The 16,464-nt window shown below is 44.9% G+C and overlaps 1 protein-coding gene across 1 annotated transcript in view; it reads left to right on the plus strand.

Moving 5' to 3' along the window:
- The window catches only part of PREX2 (phosphatidylinositol-3,4,5-trisphosphate dependent Rac exchange factor 2), a 597,424-nt gene that overhangs the window by 454,653 nt on the left and 126,307 nt on the right, over positions 1–16,464 (plus strand). Inside the window, exon 35 of the mRNA XM_073583857.1 lies at positions 9,674–9,788. Coding sequence (XP_073439958.1) covers positions 9,674–9,788 — 115 coding nt within the window. The remainder of the gene's footprint in view (positions 1–9,673; positions 9,789–16,464) is intronic.

The following is a 16,464-nucleotide window of genomic DNA, read 5'->3' on the forward strand; positions in this document are numbered from 1 at the left end:
CAGAATTTTTTTTCAACTCTTCAGTCAAAGAAAACTATCTATATTTGTTATCTTTGTACTGATCCTGACTTGGAGAGTCATATTACTATATCAGTTTTACTATATAGTGAATATGGTAAATAAAAAAAAACAATTGTGGAATTGCATTTTTTTTGCAATATCAGGTAAACTGTGATAGAATGAATGGTATCATTCAAAAGTACAACGTGTCCCTCAAAAACAACAACCCTCATATGTGGACAGAAAAAAAACAATTGCTCATGGAAAAAGAGGAAGAAAAAAAGAAAATTTTCCCAGGGTTGAAAGGGTTAAAATTCTTGTAATAGCCATATAATAGCAATACCCTGTAGGCTTCATTCTTCGGAATGCTCATGATGGGTTTACTAGCAAACCAAAAAAATAATTATATCTATAAAATGTAAGTAGGGTTAGTGAACTTCCTTAATTCCTAAATGTATATATAGTTATCAGGCAAAGCTTACAAGGCATTAAGTTCAACATTTCCATTACTGACCACCCTAGTGACTCCACACAAGACAGGAAATGTTGTCATAGGGATTTTGGAGCACCAGGATGGGGCCTAATAATACAAATTTAACTTCACTGAAGTAGATGATTCTATGAAAATGTTTTACCTACTGACCAGTTTATAAAACCTATTTTATTAAACTTTTTCAGGTCATTCTTAATTAATTTAAGGAGTCCTGTGTTCAGAATCCTTATCTCTTGGTCAGAGTATAAGTGGTCACAAAGAAAGTCTCTATCTGGAGGACCTGTCCTGTATGACACAGACAGCCCAATGATGTCAGTGGCCATGTGTGTGTCTCTGTCTGTGTGTCTTTGTGTATTGTGTATGTGGTTTAGCCTAGAATGTATGCACTCCTGATGGTATATACTGTATATCTATGTGTGAAAACATATGCAGGTCCCGTACGCTATATGCTGTGTATACATGTTTGTATGTGCCCTGTATATATATATATATATACAGTGCCTACAAGTAGTATTCAACCCCCTGCAGATTTAGCAGGTTTACACATTCGGAATTAACTTGGCATTGTGACATTTGGACTGTAGATCAGCCTGGAAGTGTGAAATGCACTGCAGCAAAAAAGAATGTTATTTCTTTGTTTAATTTTTTTTTAAATTGTGAAAAGTTTATTCAGAGGGTCATTTATTATTCAACCCCTCAAACCACCAGAATTCTGTTTGGTTCCCCTAAAGTATTAAGAAGTATTTCAGGCACAAAGAACAATGAGCTTCACATGTTTGGATTAATTATCTCTTTTTCCAGCCTTTTCTGACTATTTAAGACCCTCCCCAAACTTGTGAACAGCACTCATACATGGTCAACATGGGAAAGACAAAGGAGCATTCCAAGGCCATCAGAGACAAGATCGTGGAGGGTCACAAGGCTGGCAAGGGGTACAAAACCCTTTCCAAGGAGTTGGGCCTACCTGTCTCCACTGTTGGGAGCATCATCCGGAAGTGGAAGGCTTATGTAACTACTGTTAGCCTTCCACGGCCTGGACAGCCTTTGAAAGTTTCCTCCCGTGCCGAGGGCAGGCTTGTCCGAAGAGTCAAGGCTAACCCAAGGACAACAAGGAAGGAGCTCCGGGAAGATCTCATGGCAGTGGGGACATTGGTTTCAGTCAATACCATAAGTAACGTACTCCACCGCAATGGTCTTCGTTCCAGACGAGCTTGTAAGGTTCCTTTACTTTCAAAGCGTCATGTCAAGGCTCGTCTACAGTTTGCTCATGATCACTTGGAGGACTCTGAGACAGACTGGTTCAAGGTTCTCTGGTCTGATGAGACCAAGATCGAGATCTTTGGTGCCAACCACACACGTGACGTTTGGAGACTGGATGGCACTGCATACGACCCCAAGAATACCATCCCTACAGTCAAGCATGGTGGTGGCAGCATCATGCAGTGGGGCTGTTTCTCAGCCAAGGGGCCTGGCCATCTGGTCCGCATCCATGGGAAGATGGATAGCACGGCCTACCTGGAGATTTTGGCCAAGAACCTCCGCTCCTCCATCAAGGATCTTAAGATGGGTCGTCATTTCATCTTCCAACAAGACAACGACCCAAAGCACACAGCCAAGAAAACCAAGGCCTGGTTCAAGAGGCAAAAAAACAAGGTGTTGGAGTGGCCTAGTCAGTCTCCTGACCTTAACCCAATTGAAAACTTGTGGAAGGAGCTCAAGATTAAAGTCCACATGAGACACCCAAAGAACCTAGATAACTTGGAGAAGATCCGCATGGAGGAGTGGGCCAAGATAACTCCAGAGACCTGTGCCGGCCTGATCAGGTCTTATAAAAGACGATTATTAGCTGTAATTGCAAACAAGGGTTATTCCACAAAATATTAAACCTAGGGGTTGAATAATAATTGACCCACACTTTTATGTTTAAAATTTATTAAAATTTAACTGAGCAACATAACTTTTTGGTTTGTAAGATTTATGCATCTGTTAATAAATCCTGCTCTTGTGTGAAGTTTGAAGGCTCTAACTTATTTGCATCTTATCAAACCTGCTAAATCTGCAGGGGGTTGAATACTACTTGTAGGCACTGTATATATATATATATATATATATATATGTGTGTGTGTGTGTGTGTGTGTGTATGGATACATGCGTGTGTGCTATGTTTGTGTATACCTATGGTGTTTGTGCTTGGTGTATACATGTGTGCATGTGACGTGCCCGAGGGGCAGTGGGATACTCGGTACCAAGCCCGTTAACTTCAATGGGAGATGTCACAGTGGTAGTGACCCGGCCCGTGGCCCCAGGCGGTCATGTAAAAGGGGTAGAATTGGATGGTAATTAAGTTTATGTAGTGATTCGTGACGCCAGTTGGAGTGTTCGACTGTAATATAGCCGGCACAGCAGATAATCCCTGGGGGAGTAGATGGTGATGGCAGTGCAGTTGTTTAACCCTCTCCAACCAGGGCAGGACCCCCAGAGATTGTGATGGAAGTAAAGGGCATGGAGTAATAAGGCAGGAGACAAGATAAGTCACTTTATCATTTGCTGTAGTTCAGGTTCAGTTCAGAGGAGATATTACAACTCTCACCAGGTTACAGTCTGTTCTGCAGAATTGGAGTTATCTTTCCCCACTGTGACTCAGTGTAACTTCCTGCTATTCTAATCCCTTCTGGGACCAAGGCTTCCCGGAGTTTAGAGCTTCCCAGTATAGTCTCTACTCACTGTGTATGTCACCTTCAGCAACTTGCAGCGTGAATCCTGTGTGAAGCAGCTCAAGTTCCCACTTGCACTATCCTTCACTGATCCTAGGTTATTGCAGTATTTCTGAGGGAAAACACTTTTCTGCTGGTCATATAATTCCACGCAGTCTCTCATCTTACCACCCTGCTCTGAAAGCATGGATGGTTTAGGGGCTGGTCCCTGATGCTTCTTAGCTCTCACTCCTGGATTGAGCACATGTCTAAACATGGCCTCCAAGACGTTCTTCCTCCTTCTTCACACTCTGAGAACAAGTATGCTCCTCCCCCTCCCAGTTAGGGTGTGTCTGCAAAGCTCTAAGCTTCAGACAAGTCAGGGAAGGAGGTGAATTGTGTGTGTGTGTTGACTCTAGCAGAGAAAGCATAACTCCCATTGTTCACAAAACACATACAAAACAGTACATATTTAACCCTTTTGAGGCGGTAAAGATGCAGGGCGCCACACATGCATACTTGTTGTTAGGAATCTGGGTTCTATGATGCCTATGCGGGAATCCAGATTCACACATTTGTCTACAGAGGCTAAGTCCTTTTTCCCGGCTTCTGAGCATGCCCACGGGAAGAGCTCCCATTGGAGTTCAGGAGTCAGGTGCTCAGGTCCTGCTCCTGATTTCATTGGCTTAGCTCAGGGCTCTGGAGATTTCCGGCAGGTCCCGTACGCTATAAAAAGTGCGCATGGCCGTTATGCCATGCGCTAGTATTTTTATACTGCTTCTGTGTGTATGGTGACGGATGCTTGGACTGGTGACTGACTCATTAAGAAACCCCTTCCCTCTGATATTACGTCTGTGTGAGTGAGTGCAATTTAGTCAGCACCTGCGCTAGCGCCAGCGCGCTCAAGCTCCATCTTTCCAGCAGCTTAGCGTCCTGCATCGCGCTTGCGATATTTGCGGTTGCAGCCTGTCCAGGCGTACGCAGTTGCGACGCCGAGCACACGTGGACATGGTAAGTCCGCTCGGTTGTAGTGACTACACTTAACTACTCCAGTTTCCGGCTACCGCACGTGTGCTGCTAAGACCCTGTGCTGTTAACAGGCTCAGCAATACTGTTTTTGTATTTTGTTTCCCTGCAGCTCTGTGTCTCTTAACAGAGCTTGCCTTATTGCACCTGGGTGAGTTAGAACCCTGTGCATATTAGTGCTCTGCCTCTCCCAGCAGCAGTTTTACCATCCACCGCACGGTGGACCCCGAGTGGCGAAGGCACTTTAATTATTTTTTTTTTTAGTGTCTTCCGCCACTCCTAACATAATACTAGCGCCAGGGTCTGGCTGGAGATGGCAGATCAGCAGCAACTGTTGCAGTGCGTGTGACAGCTCGAGACTCACTTGGCTACCCTTGAGAGAGCTCTCGCAGCTTCGCAGGCCACAGATGCTGCTGTCCAAGCACTCACGGATGCGGTAGGGTGTATGTCCATGTCCGCCCTTGCGCCGACAGTTACCCGCCTCCCACTGCCTGAAAAATTTGCTGGGGATGGCGCCTCCTGTAGGGGTTTTATCAGCCAGTCCTCGATTCACCTGGAGCTGCTGGCTGCGCAATTCCCTACAGAGCGGGCCAAGGTGGCCTTTATTATATCCCTACTGTCGGGCAAGGCACTGGAATGGGCTATGCCACTATGGGAGCGTGGTGACCCGGATATCCGGACTGCTGCTAATCTGCTAACCGCTATCAGGCAGGTGTTTCTTGGTCCACGGGTTACACATGACACCTCTCTCCAACTGCTCTCCTTGTCTCAAGGATCACTCTCGGTCAGTCAATACGCCGTCCGTTTTCGGACACTGGCGTCCGAGTTGGAGTGGTCCGACAAGGCTCTGATTCCTGTCTTCTGGAAGGGATTAGCGGAGCACGTAAAGGATGCTCTCTCCACGAGAGAAATTCCTACCAGTCTCAAGGAGTTAATATCAATCTCGCGGATTGACCTCCGTTTCTCGGAGCGTGGTTTGGAGCGAGCTCACTCCAAACGGAGAGGTACCCCGGCTCCCAAATTTTTTGAGCCTTTGGATCTGCCCGAGCCAGAGGTTCTACCCCCCGAGCCCATGGAAGTGTCTCGCGCCGTTTCTGAGACATGTCCGGCTCAACAATCCATATGCGGTTGTCACCATCTATCCGCTGCTTCTCCGGAAGACAGCGCCCCGCAATGGTCTGACTGTGAGTTGGTAGGCGAGGCTTTTGTCCCTCCTTGCCAGTGGCCTAAAATCCTCGCGTGGGCACACGCGCCCAATGCGGACGGCCATCGTGGCTATATGCAGACCACGAAGTCTCTGGCCGGATCGTATTGGTGGCTGCATAGGGCTCGGGACGTAAAAAAGTTCATTCGGGCAAGCACCCTATGTGCTCGGGATAGCCTTCCCGAGCGGAGTGTGGCTACGCCCGCCGTTACGCGGCGGCCTTCTCCTAAAACTCCCACTCCCATTGTCTCCCGGGTGTCCCTCCTGAGACCTGGCGACCTGGCCTCCCCTGATACCGTCCGTGTGTCCCGGTTTTCGGTTTCACCTACCGGGACATCAGGCTCGCCTTCTGACGAGTCTGAGACCTGTGCCGCTGATGGGCACAGGCTGGTGGATCGGAGGGTTCAGGGTGGAGGGGGCCCTAGGAGGGGGGGTAATGTTAGGAATCTGGGTTCTATGATGCCTATGCGGGAATCCAGATTCACACATTTGTCTACAGAGGCTAAGTCCTTTTTCCCGGCTTCTGAGCATGCCCACGGGAAGAGCTCCCATTGGAGTTCAGGAGTCAGGTGCTCAGGTCCTGCTCCTGATTTCATTGGCTTAGCTCAGGGCTCTGGAGATTTCCGGCAGGTCCCGTACGCTATAAAAAGTGCGCATGGCCGTTATGCCATGCGCTAGTATTTTTATACTGCTTCTGTGTGTATGGTGACGGATGCTTGGACTGGTGACTGACTCATTAAGAAACCCCTTCCCTCTTATATTACGTCTGTGTGAGTGAGTGGAATTTAGTCAGCACCAGCTCTAGCGCCAGCACGCTCAAGCTCCATCTTTCCAGCAGCTTAGCGTCCTGCATCGCGCTTGCGATATTTGCGGTTGCAGCCTGTCCAGGCGTACGCAGTTGCGACGCCGAGCACACGTGGACACGGTAAGTCCGCTCGGTTGTAGTGACTACACTTAACTACTCCAGTTTCCAGCTACCGCACGTGTGCCGCTGAAACCCTGTGCTGTTAACAGGCTCAGCAATATTGTTTTTGTATTTTGTTTCCCTGCAGCTCTGTGTCTCTTAACAGAGCTTGCCTTATTGCACCTGGGTGAGTTAGAACCCTGTGCATATTAGTGCTCTGCCTCTCCCTGCAGCGGTTTTACCATCCACCGCACGGTGGACCCCGAGTGGCGAAGGCACTTTAATTATTTTTTTTTTTAGTGTCTTCCGCCACTCCTAACACTTGTATGTAACATGCTTTCTGTGTATTGCATACATGTAGGTAACATCCAAATTTATAAATTCTGGCAGTGCTGACGAGAGTTCATAGGTGTAAATATGTTGGTAATCACCCAACAAATATGTAATGCTACTCATTCATTGGGTGGTTGGATTGTTTTTGACATAACAGAAATTATTGTTTTCAGCAGCACATCTCCTGGTTTAAACTGCAGATATGCTGCTGATAACGTGATACTGTATGGCAGGAGTGAGGAATCTTTTTTCTGCCAAGGGCCATTTGGACATTTATACCATCCTTCGGGGGCCATACAAACTCCGCCCACAAAGTACATCCTGACTCTGGCACTGGTGTCAGGACGTAATCTTTCATTGCATACCCTTCTGTGTTCAGTAGTGAACACTGCGTATGTATGCTCACAGAGCAAGAAGAAATTAATGAGCTGGTGGCAGTCAAAATACAACTCCTTGCCAAAGCCCTGCAGTCCCTGAGAATCTGCCCAGGGGCCGGATAAAAGGTCATTAAGGGCCGTAAATGGCCCTGGGGCCTGAGGTTCCCCACCCCTGCTGTATGGGGACAGATTGATGTACTAGTGATTGTTCTTACCCCATCATTCTTCCTCAGCCGGTGTAAATAGGCCGGGAAACAAGCACCAAACGACTTCAATATTGCAGATCATGCTCATTTAACGGTTGGAAATCAGCGCATGTAAATGGAAACAAAATGTTTGAGTGTGATAATGTAAGGGAGGGTCAGGACTGTAGTCATGACCTGAGTAACTGCAATATCTATTTCCAGTCCTTCCCCTACAGAAAACTGTACTCTTCTCTCCAGCATACCTGTATCTCCAGATTCAGCTTCCTCTGGGCACTTCCCAGGCGACAACGATCCCTCTTTCAGGCAATCCCAGCAATGGAGACACAGTCCAAGTTAACTTTAACATTTTCTTTACTGAGTACTTCACACGTTGCATCCACAGTTGGTACATCGTGACATTTACTGGTTTCCTCATCTTTCCTTTCTGGCTGTTGCTTCTGTGCAGTACACGCCCGGACCGAACCATCCTAGACTGCTCCCCAGTTCCTTCCTGGCCTGACCTCGCCATGATGACAATTCCTTCTGCCTGTTTCGCCCCAGATTCAAAATCATCAGTCACCAGGTTTGGTTACCTCTGGTAAAGCATCCGGCCCATCTGTACCGATGTTGAAGCTCCAACTTCCTTCATCTCAGCTGTCCAACCGACTCCTGCCCTAAAAGCATCTACCTAGGCGATAAGTCGCTGCATCTTTCCTTTCCTGTTCTGGCCCACTGTTATGACACACAGTGGCCGTGGGTAACATGGGCTGCAGCACTTGAATGTTGTGTGGCTGCCAATCTGTCTGGGCCTATAGCCCATGTGGACACTAGGGCACCTTGGCCACGTCTGACTTAACTTTCCAAAAGCTTCCCTCTTACTACTCGGCAGCCCCTCCTACAATTAACCGTCTAGACAACATCCTATAAGGCCCCACTAGTATGTCTCCCATCTAGTGGCCCGTAACAGAACTACACTTACCCGCATCTATAGAAACTATATACTAAAGTGCTCTCCTCTAATGTCCCCCAAAAATGATGCACTGACTTACCCTAACTGTACATTAACATTGGTCACATATATTATGTTAAAGGAACACAAGACAATATAACAGTTCTCTTCAGAATGGTAACACATACATACATGTGGCAATACCATAAAAGATGAGTGATAATACATATTTCTGTGTAGCAGTACCGAAGGCATTTATCATAAGCATTATCAATTAGCAATCTGTATACTTCAACAATAAAAGGGCAATCCGAGGAAAGGAGGCAAGAAAGACATTATATCTCACCCCCTTACACTGGTGCAATATGTGAGTATTTAGGGCTCTACTTTAACCTTTTGCGCAGGGTCCCACTTTGGCTAAAACCGGCCCTGACTCCATGTCAGGTTTTACAAATGACCTGGTGTGCTACGTTTTTTTCTGATTAGGCCTATAAAAGGTTCATCAACACACAGACATGTCATGTTATTAAGTCACTTGGTTCTGTTTGTTTTACTGTGCACTATACCTGCTCCTACCCTACATCTGCATTGTCTTGGAATTTCCTGCGTCCTGTCTGCCTATGGCCTCTACTGCTTCAAGTCCTTTCTCCATACCTGATTTTCTGTGTCCTATCTACCTGCGGCCTCCAGTGCTCCAAGTCGTCGCTCCATGTGTGCCTACCTGCTGCTCCATCAACTCTCAGGATCCATATGCCCACCCGTATCTGGAACTTAGAGGATCCACCACACAAGTTCAGTCCTAGCATCAGAATTTCTTTAGTATTGTCCAGTTGATAATTTCACAATCTATGCATTACTAATGAAATCCTGAAAACATGGTTTGCTGTTGGCTCTTCAGGACTGGAGTTGGGGAGAACTGTTCTAAAACATAGAGCCTACTAGAGGCACACAATCCTTATCTAGGTAACCCGCCACTCTGGGACCCTAGGGAGGCCGGTTGCCCTGGGAGCAATCTTTGAAAGGAGACTAATTATTCTGCTACAGGATAGCCATAAGGTGGCACCATCTTGTTTAATGCCGTTCAAATAGTTTTACCAGGATTTTAAAACATGTTGTGAGCCTTAAATACCTAAACTTGCCCTAATAAGACTTATTACAAAGAGCTGCTTAAAGTGAGTGAACTCTGTGAAAAAAGCCTGTAACCATAGTTTATAAGGCTGGACCCAGTGTAGAGTATGGATGTGGCAAGTGACATAAAATGATAAATCACTATCTTTATTATTAGCCGTCTGTGGACATTTCATATTCTAGTACATTTCATTGATAAGTTACCTATATATGTTATCCTATTTCTTGCTTTCCATGTCTATTCTTTTAATCATCCCGACAAGTGATGGCTGCTCCTCTTAAAAATCTCACCAAGACTATAAAATCAGAATAGCATGAAACTGTGCAATTTTCCAGACTACAATGGAGAAAAAATAAGAGCAATATCTCTTCCTATTTCAGCTCTGGAGAGTATGGATGGCTATTATTACAAGGATAATGTTTCTATTGAAGAATTTCAGGCCCAGATTAATGCTGCTTCACTCGAGAAAGTTAAACAGTACAATCAGAAGCTAAGGTGAGTCCTCCAGTGATTTACGCTCATCCGCAGACATTCATGTCTTCTGCTTCTTCTGACTCCTTAAGCTGATGTTGAAAGATGTTTCAGCTTTACTAACCAGTAGTAAATGAAAAGCAACCCTGTAATTTAGCAGCCCCATAACATTACACTAGAGAGACATTCGGTAATAACTCGGACTTGTCTGTCTCAACTTCCAATTGCACTCACTTGGCTTAGTCAATTAATGCTCATATACTGCAGCTCAGATCACATTCACTGGAATGGGAGCTGAGCTGTAGTACTAAAGAATAGTCACTACATTGCTTATGGCACTCTCGTATTCCTTCACGATATAAAGTATTTTTTTAAGCCATGGCATCGGGTCACTCTATGTGAATGCAGATTTGTGAATCCCCACAGAGCATGCACTGCAACCTGTCAGGATTCTCCAGTGCTGGCGCTGGGAGCTGCAGCGGGTGACTGAGTATGATTTGCATACATGCTGTCACGTGCTGACTAGACGTGCACGGCCTTACTCAATGCAAATCCATTGAGCAAGACTGTTCCCATCTAGTCGTAATGTGACCAGAAATATGCAAATCGCATGACCGCCCTCTCCCGGAGCCATCACCAGAGAGCACAGCACGTATTCCACTCACTAGGAGAATTCATAAGTCTGCAGTCACATAAAGTGACTGCAGACTTGTACCCTAAAGCCAAACAACCCCTGTGATGTCTCAGTTTCAAAGAACTCCTTTAAGGTGGACATCTGGATGGTCCGGAAGGTTTGGCTGAACAGTTACAAAAGTTTGAGTGTGGGTACCGGAACTGTACCCCAACTCAGACCCTTTTCACTTGAATGGGAGGCCCGAACATCCAGTATTTGCCACGCTGTCATGTGCATGACAGCGTGACAAACACCACTTCTGATCGGTGGTAAAATCATAACCTCCGGTCAGACAGCCGCGGTTCCCACGCTGTCAAAAGCTGACTTTTCACAGCGTGGGAACCATGGCTGTGATCGGAAGTATAACGTTTACCTCCAGTCATTGATGTCAGCTAATGGGACTACTGTTTCAATGAGCCGAGACCTGCTGCCGCTAATAACAGTGAGAGCAGGAGCGGCTGATGGGAGTATTCATCAACCGGCCGCCTGCAATATAAATAAACAAATGGTGTGGGTTCCCCTGTATTTTTCATATCCAGCCAGGCAAAACTCACAGTTGAGGGCTGCAACCCTCATCTGTCAGCTTCAGCAAGGCGGGTTATCAAGAATAGAAGAGTCCCCACTCCAATTTTTTTAATTATTTACATAAATAATTAATAAAAAACGGTGTGGAGTCCCCCCATTTTTTGAAAACCAGCCTTGCTAAAGCAGACAGCTGGGGACTGTTATTCTCAGGCTGGTAAGGGGCCATGGAAATTGGTACCCCCATCCTAAAAATAGCATCCTGCAGCCAACCAGAAAAGGCCCATATATTAGATGCGCCAATTCTGGCACTTTGACTAGCTCTTCCCACTTGCCCTGTAGTGGTGGCAAATGGGGTTCATATTTGTGGGGTTGATGTCACCTTTGTATTGTCCGGTGACATCAAGACCATGGTTTAGCAATGGAGAGGCATCTATAAGACACCTATCTATTATTAGTCCTATAGTTGTATTGTAAATAAAGACACAGCCAGAATAAAGTATTTGATTTGAAATAAAGCAAAACACACTTTTCCATTTTTATTTAAAAATTATACTCACCTAGCGTCCATTCCATTGAATCCCTCATCTTCTGTAAAAGAACAAAAATAAAAAACAATATCACTCACCTGTCCAACATTCTGTCCAACGCTGTAATCGATGTCTGGGGGATAAACAGTTTTCAACTTGGACAGTGCCAAGATCCAACCGTCCAGGCTGAGAACCACTGAAGTGAGCGCAGCATCAGTGACTAGTGGTGACATCATCGAGGTTACTGCCAGTCACTTAGGCTGCACTCCCAGTTAGGCTGAACTGCGGTGACCTTGGTGAGATCCCTGATAGCACAATGAGAAAAAGTCTCACTGTTCAGAGGCGAGTTCACCACTGTTCACCGGGAGAATTTCACTGCGGTGAATTTGAACTGAGGTGAACTCGTCTCTGTACCGTGAGACTTTTTCTCACTGTGCTAATGGGAATCTCACCGAGGTCACCGCAGTTCAGCCAGGCTGGGAAGTCAGCCTATGTGACTGGCAGTAACCTCAATGATGTCACTGCTGGTCAATGATGCTGCGCTCACAGCAGCTCATTCACCAGTGGTTCTCAGCCTGGACTGTTGCATCTTGGTACCATCCAGGTTGATGCCAGACATGGATTACGGCATGGGACAAAACGACAGACAGGTGAAGGATATTGTTGTTTTTTTATTTTTGTTCTTTTGCAGGAGACGAGGGATTCAAAGGAATGGGCACTAGGTGAATATAACTATGTGTGTATGTTTGTAACCTTTATACCTCTTATCATAACTGCATATTCACGCTATCATTTGACAGCATGGGAACCACTGTTGCATGACCGGCAGTGATGATTTTACTGCCGATCAGAAGTGGTGTTTGCTGCGTGACAAACACCCGATGTCCGGGGGGCCAACCCCGAACAGTAACATGGACTTCCCGGTGAAGTCCGTGTTGGGTGTCTGTGCCCGAACAGTAGGTGTTTACTGTTCGGGTTCACCCATCTCTATTCAAGATTTCAATGCAATAATATATTTATCTTCTATTACAGAAAAACATTTTTCGAAAGTATCCAAATACATTCTGCCACAAGTTTAAAATATCTAGCATATGGATTAACTAGGACATCACTGGCAATGCTATCATGTGTCAAGCCAACAATCTGTACAGAGCATTCTGACAATCTGCCAATTACCTGTAGTTTTAAGCAACACTTTTATGGAGAGGAAAAGCTGAACATTTTTTTACTTAAAAATGTTTTCTGAAAATGGACAAAATTTGACCAAGAGGTGAAAATGTACTAAAATAATACAAACTTGTTAAAATCACTTATTGTTCCAGTGCTGTTTGCTTGCCTGCAGCACTATCGAGACATAGACCACTGCAGCCTAGCACTGGCCATGGTGGGGACATGTACAAGATGTCCATGATAGGTTAAGTAATGACTAGTGTTGAGCATTCCGATACCGCAAGTATCGGGTATCGGCCGATACTTGCTGTATCGGAATTCCGATACCGACATCCGATATTTTTTCAATATCGGATGTCGGTATCGGAATCGGAAGTTCAAAGTTGATTGACAGCCTGACGTCATCATGATGCGCGGTGTGTGCGCATCATGATGCGCCGTCATTTCGGGCCTTCCGGGGGTCTCTGCCGGCCTGCCGGGGGGCTGTGCAGGCTCCGGGGGGCTGTGCCGGCCTGCCGGGGGGCTGTGCCGGCCTGCCGGTGGTCTGTGCAGGCTCCGGGGGGCTGTGCCAGCCTGCCGGGGGGCTGTGCCGGCCTGCCGGTGGTCTGTGCAGGCTTCGGGGGTCTGTGCAGGCATCGTCCGATGGGACTACAAGTCCCATCGGGCGATGCCTGCTACCATGACAGTGATTGACACATTAGCCAATGATGGGACAGTAGTAGTCCCATCATCCGGCGAATGTGTTGAATGTAAAAAAAAAAAAAAAAATTGCATGCTACATACATGCTACATACATACAACATGCATACTACATATATACTACATGTAACATACATACTACATATATACTACATGCAACATGCATACTACATGCATGCTACATACATGCTACATTCATACTACATATATACTACATGCATGCAACATACATACTACATATATACTACATGCATGCAACATGCATACTACATATATACTACATGTAACATACATACTACATATATACTACATGCATGCTACATGCATGCTACATGCATGCTACATACATACTACATGCATGCTACATACATACTACATGCTACATACATACTACATACATACTACATATATACTACATGCATGCTACATACATACTACATATATACTACATACATACTACATGCATGCTACATACATACTACATGCATGCTACATACATACTACATGCTACATACATACTACATACATACTACATATATACTACATGCATGCTACATACATACTACATGCTACATACATACTACATATATACTACATGCATACTACATATATACTACATGTATGCTACATACATACTACATACATACTACATGCATGCTACATACATACTACATGCTACATACATACTACATACATACTACATATATACTACATGCATGCTACATACATACTACATGCTACATACATACTACATATATACTACATGCATGCTACATACAATGTCCCACGACGATCTTGGGTAGAGAACTGCAGCATCAGCTGATGCTGCCACTCTCTACGGGCTGCAGGAATCCAATGATGGAAGGTAGGTATCCTTCCGCACTGTATTCCTCCGCCACAGCCCGTAGAGAGTGGCAGCATCAGCTGATGCTGCAGTTCTCTACCCAAGATCGTCGTGGGACACACTCGTGGACTGCTTCGGATCATGGGTGAGTATTTTTGTGGTTTGTTATGTTAATATTTATTCCGTACATGACAATGGCTTCGGGGAACAATGTGACAAGTATTGGTAAGTATTTTACTCTATGTTATATGTACTGTATGTCTATGTATGTATTGTATGAATGTATTGTATGTAGCATGCATGTAGTATATATGTAGTATGTATGTAGCATGTAGTATGTATGTAGCATGCATGTAGTATATATGTAGTATGTATGTAGTATGTATGTAGCATGTAGTATGTATGTAGCATGCATGTAGTATGTATGTAGCATGCATGTAGTATGTATGTAGTATATATGTAGTATGTATGTAGCATGCATGTAGTATATATGTAGTATGTATGTAGCATGTAGTATGTATGTAGCATGCATGTAGTATATATGTAGTATGTATGTAGTATGTATGATGCATGTAGCATGCATGTAGTATGTATGTAGCATGCATGTAGTATGTATGTAGTATATATGTAGTATGTATGTAGCATGCATGTAGTATATATGTAGTATGTATGTAGCATGTAGTATGTATGTAGCATGCATGTAGTATATATGTGGTATGTATGTAGCATGTAGTATGTATGTAGTATGTATGTAGCATGCATGTAGCATGCATGTAGTATATATGTAGCATGCATGTAGTATGTAGCATGTATGTAGTATGCATGTAGTATATATGTAGTATGTATGTTACATGTAGTATATATGTAGTATGCATGTTGCATGCATGTAGTATATATGTAGTATGTATGTTGCATGCATGTAGTATATATGTAGTATGTATGTTGCATGCATGTAGTATATATGTAGTATGAATGTAGCATGTATGTAGTATGTAGCATGTATGTAGCATGCATGTAGTATGCATGTTGCATGTAGTATATATGTAGTATGTATGTTACATGTAGTATGCATGTTGTATGTATGTAGCATGTATGTAGCATGTAATTTTTTTTTTTTTTTTTTACATTCAACACATTAGCCGGATGATGGGACTACTACTGTCCCATCATTGGCTAATGTGTCAATCACTGTCATGGTAGCAGGCATCGCCCGATGGGACTTGTAGTCCCATCGGACGATGCCTGCACAGACCCCCGAAGCCTGCACAGCCCCCCGGCAGGCCGGCACAGCCCCCCGGAGCCTGCACAGACCACCGGCAGGCCGGCACAGCCCCCCGGCAGGCCGTCACAGACCACCGGAGCCTGCACAGCCCCCCCGGCAGGCCATCACAGCCCCCCCGGCAGGCTGGCACAGACCACCGGAGCCTGCACAGACCCCCTGGCAGGCCGGCACAGCCCCCCGAAAGGCCCGTACAGACCCCAGAGAGGCTGTACAAGGCAAAAATAGGGTTTTTCTTATTCCGATACCGGAAGTCCCATAGACTTGAATGGGACTTCCGGTATCGGAATCGGCGATACCGATACTTTTTTTTAAGATCGGCCGATCCATTCCGATCCGATACTTTGAAGTATCGGACGGTATCGCTCAACTCTAGTAATGACAAATTGTCCAGGACTTGAAAAAATATGTCTGCTTTTTTTCCTGAGGCAGTGCTCCATTTGGCAATGGTTGTCATTTGGCAATGGTTGTTTTTGGTATTGCTGCTTGGTCCCATTTAATGGAATGAGGATGAACTGCAGAAACAGATACAACCATGGAAAAAGTGAACATTTTCTAAGAGGCAGCAACCCTTTTGTAATTCCAGGAAATCTCTTGAAAGAGGGAAACGTAGGAAACTCTGAGAAACAGTGCAATTTTGCCCACGGTTGTATCTGTTGATCACTGTCATCAGCAGTTCAAAAGTTTCCAGTATTTTATCTTATTTTATTCTCATTGGGCACCTGAGTAATTAGGTTGTTTTTATTTGTTTTTATTAAATCTGCCAAACAATTCTGGGGATACGAGTCTTTTTATGTAGTGTAAGTTTTTATGGTCTTTACAAAGGGGCAGTGGTCATAGAGTAATTATTTAGATCAGCCTAAAAACACGCCTTCAGAGAATCCTGGGAGCCACATCCCCTTAAAGTGAACCTGTCAGCAGGATTTTGCTACATAAACTACAGGCACTGTCAGGTTGACTCCATTACTCTAATTAAAATGATA

This window comes from Dendrobates tinctorius, unplaced genomic scaffold (genome assembly GCF_039654945.1).
Source record: "Dendrobates tinctorius isolate UK_male_01 unplaced genomic scaffold, ASM3965494v1 ptg000082l, whole genome shotgun sequence".
NCBI classification, from domain to species: domain Eukaryota; kingdom Metazoa; phylum Chordata; class Amphibia; order Anura; family Dendrobatidae; genus Dendrobates; species Dendrobates tinctorius.